Source organism: Myzus persicae, unplaced genomic scaffold (genome assembly GCF_001856785.1).
Source record: "Myzus persicae strain clone G006 unplaced genomic scaffold, MPER_G0061.0, whole genome shotgun sequence".
In the NCBI taxonomy this organism is placed as follows: Eukaryota; Metazoa; Arthropoda; class Insecta; order Hemiptera; family Aphididae; genus Myzus; species Myzus persicae.
Window position 1 is genome coordinate 2,079 of NW_019104449.1, and position 4,148 is coordinate 6,226.

General features: G+C 27.6%; 1 protein-coding gene across 1 annotated transcript; it reads right to left on the reverse strand.

The window, feature by feature from the left end:
- Window positions 1-731: 731 nt before the first annotated feature.
- On the reverse strand, window positions 732-4,148 carry LOC111042241 (ATPase family AAA domain-containing protein 1-B-like). Its single transcript, XM_022326780.1, has 7 exons — window positions 3,725-4,148; window positions 3,621-3,665; window positions 3,383-3,560; window positions 3,121-3,321; window positions 2,122-2,318; window positions 1,112-1,299; window positions 732-1,033 (listed from the first exon to the last, which is right to left on the reverse strand). Exons 1-7 carry the CDS (start codon window positions 3,860-3,862, stop codon window positions 901-903), a joined length of 1,080 nt encoding a protein of 359 aa, XP_022182472.1. The 5' UTR covers window positions 3,863-4,148; the 3' UTR covers window positions 732-900.

Below are 4,148 nucleotides of genomic sequence, written 5' to 3' on the forward strand. Positions count from 1 at the left end.
ATCCAATGTGTAAATGTTTTAATTTAAAATCTGCTCAATTCAGCTGGCATATTGCCAAACAATTCATTTAACTTTCAAAAATTGACATTTATAAGGAAGGAATGAGAATTCTAAAAGTAGACATTGTTTTTTTTTTAAAACAAATAATAAGGAATTTATGTAGTTATTATTGACAAATAATATTGTAAAAATAATTTGACATTAAAGTCATCTCAAAGAAATAACAACGCTTAAATTATAATTATCAGATATTTATTCTCTAGTTTATGTTAATAGTTATACATTTTGAACATCTAATAAATAGAATGTTAATATTTTCTAAACAACAATAGTAACTTAATAATAACAGTTGGCAAGTCTTATTATAAGACGTCCAAATTAAGCTCGAAAACCAAATATATACAAATCTAGATTAATTAGATAAAAAGCATAATGTATATTAAATAGTTAACTAGTAAATTTTGATATTGTAAAAGGAAGCTGTACAAACAATATAACAATGAAATAACTGAACAATTATAATAGTAATAATTTACTGAAATACAAATGAAACTATTTACATATACATTATATATATTTTTTTTTTTTCAAAAGGTGTTAAATAAATACATAGTCATCATTTTTCAACATGTTATAAATTAATAAAATTTAATTAATTTTTAATTATGAGCAGCACAAATGATCTAGTTACTAAGTAATAGAAATAACAACGTTATCCAACAGCAAAGTATATTCTCCTGAGGAGAATTAAATACTTTTTATGCTTACATGGAACTAGGACTAAGAGTGAAAAAGTCCGCGACTATAACAGTATTCACACTAATACTATTACATTACGGACGACAAAACATTAAAATTGATCGTTCAATCAGACTACCGAATATTGTATCCTATTACTTATTAAAACCTAGGTTGAGTGGTACTAACTACTTTGGATGCTTTCATCTTGGTAACGGATGCAACCAAATCATCCATACTGATAGGCCTCAACATATTAATACTGCCTGCATTAATTGGGTTGGAGTTAAATGTACTGTAGGAAATAAGCAATTTAACAATTAATATGGATTTACTAATCAAACAAAAATTAAGTAAAAACATTTATAACTACCATTTTTGGAGTTCTTCTTCTTTAATCAAGTCTTTGATGCGGAATAATGATGCAATACGACACAATTCTTGGAGGTCAGAGCCAGAAAATCCGGTTGTAGTAATGGCTAACTGATGTAAATCAACATCATCGGCGCATTGTTCAGTATTCAAAACTAAGGTTAGTATTTCTTTTCTTTGTTGTTCACCCTAAAAATTATTAATACAATTCTCCTTATATAATGATCAAGGTAGTTTTTCACAATACTTTATAAGTGGGAGTGATATATATATATATATAGTGATAGGAACCATATTTTTTTTACTAATTTACAGACTTCTACTTTTCTACATAATACTCTCACCAAAGGATGATAACAATAAATATTATGATATCAGTAGGTCCACGCACACTGCACAGTACTGCTTACAATTATAAAAATTTATTTGAAGAAGATTATATTCTATGTCCAGTAGTTGTTTTCGGTTGTTATATATAACCAAAAATGGGTTTTTTTTAAATGCGTATCCATTAAAGACGTGTTGGCTAATCTTGAATTTTTGTTTCATTTAAATGTATTTTTTAAAGAAATAGTGCATTTTAATGCAAAGTGATTCACAATGTCAGAAGTGGAAGTAATAATGAATCGTTTGGTGAGCAAATTATTAAAAATGATGCAGTATTCGTAAAGAAAAAGTGATGATAACATCAAAAATATTATCCATGATAGTGCAAATTTAGTTTTTAATTAACAATTAACAATGCTATGATTATGAAACTTATTTTTAAAATGTATTATAAATTGAAAATAATTAGAATTCTAAGACATCAAATATGGTTGGTTTATCACAATTATACTTCCTAAGATTCTATATAAATCATTTCATACAAATTATAATTTGAATTAAGTATATTTGAATCATGTGAATCACAAAAAGTTCAAAAAGCCATTGGCTATAAATAAATTTATGTTTTCAAAAAACATTTATTTTTGTTTGGCTTTGAATACTTTATGAAGTATACATATTTACCGGTAATGATATTTCAAAGGTAGCTGGCATCCTTCTCAATATGGCAGGATCTAAGTCTTTAGGTCTATTTGTGGCACCCATTACAATCACAGTATTTTCGGGATCAGTTGATAATCCATCCCATAGCATCATAAACTGAGCTTTCATCATAGCTGTTGCTTCATGATCATGTTGCGTTCTAGATCTCAAAAAAGAATCTGAAATGTAAGTGATATTATAAATATACTGTGATAAAATCATCTCATGAAAAAAAACTTTAAAATGTTGAAGTAATGCTTGACTTTTTAACATAATGTCAACAAATTGTATGAATTCTTCTACTAGGGAAGCTAATTTTTATCTTTTAATAAAGAATATCAAATTAGAATTTAAAATTGGGAGTAAAAAATATTTATGTAATTGGTATAGGCCGAGGGTATTCAAACTGTCGCAGCTCGAGTATTTTGTCAGAAAAAGAAAAAAAAATAATGACTATTAATACATTATTTTATTCTGAACATAAGACATTTAATTAATGTATTTATAATATAAATATAAATAATTAATCATTAAACCATTTTATTTTCTACGTTGTTACAAATTTGAGAACCACCAAAATATTGGAATAAAAGAATTTTAATATCTATAGCATAGGCTATAGAAGTAACTTAGAGAAACTAACTTAACATCCAAGATTAATTTATAGAACAATGTAATTAATATTGTAAAGTGATAAAATATTATGCTTAATAATAATATTTATTAATTATAACAAATAACAACCAGCTTACAGAAGTTAAATATGAACTTCTAGTAGCATATTTATCTCAGAATAGTTACATTTGTTTAAATACTCTGGACTCTAGAGGAAGTGTTCTAAATAAAAAAACTATAACAGGTTTTTTAAGATAACAATTTAAAAGTCAACTTACAAACAAACCTAATAGTGTTTAAACAAATGTTTTAGATAGGTATCTTATATTAACTATTATTAAATAACTTATAAAATAATCAAATTACCAATTTCATCAATAAATATTATGCAAGGTTGAAGCTTTTGAGCCAAACTGAACACAGCACCAGCTAACTTTTGGCTTTCACCGTACCATTTGTCAGTGAGTAATGACACATCCAGATATAAAAAATTCATACCTGCTTCCCTGGCGGTTGCTTTGGCAATCATTGTCTTTCCGCAACCCGGGGGTCCATGAAGCAGAACTCCTAAAAATAGGAAATAGGTATTATAAAAATTGAAATAATAAATATCCAATTGAAAATATACCTTTCGGCGGTTTTGTTAAAACAGAATTCCTAAGCAGTTCTTTTCTTTGCACTGGAAATATCACGGTCTCTTTGATTTCATCTATTACTTGACTAAGTCCAGCAATGTTATTCCAAGAAACAGTAATATCATATGGATTGACCAAGTGACTAGCAATCATCAGCTCGTGGTCAGTTAACTGTAATCAAAGATAAATTCGTCAGAATAGCTGTACACTTTATTCAATGACTCAACTTACATTTTTCATTTTATGAAGACCCAAGCTTCTGAGTTTGCTGAGTGCCTGAAACACAAAAAAATAATCACATGTCTATGTCGTACATTAAGACAAAGTTAACTCACGGTCTCTTTGGATCGTTTTTTTTGCTGATTGGTTGGATCAATCTGTCCGATTAACCATTTAGTGCCAAAATAAGCACACGTTGACAACAAAGTCATTCGTATGACCAACGATATAACTTCATTTCTATTCATTTCCATTTTACCACCGTAAGTATTAACGAAAATAAATCTAAAAATCTATACTTGATTACAATCTATAGAGAAATTTTCCTTCGGATCGGTGTTTTGTTTCTTCAACTGTTTTATTCATATGAAAAATAAATAAATATCTAACAGCCTAAATGAGCAGTACACCGGAGAATTTAATACAGAGGACTAAGGCAAATAGCAATCGTAAATCAAAATTTTTTAAAACAAAAACCAACCAAAAAACAAGATTGAAAATTACGACCGTATCAGTTAGATTCATAACCTAAAATGGTTT

Coding starts and splice junctions, on each gene's coding strand:
- LOC111042241 (XM_022326780.1), bottom strand. CDS start 3,862: ATGGAAATGAATAGAAATGAAGTTATATCGTTGGTCATACGAATGACT. Junction 2,319..3,120: donor AATATTTATTGATGAAATTG/GTAATTTGATTA, acceptor CTTACATTTCAG/ATTCTTTTTTGAGATCTAGA. Junction 1,300..2,121: donor CCTTTGAAATATCATTACCG/GTAAATATGTAT, acceptor AATAATTTTTAG/GGTGAACAACAAAGAAAAGA.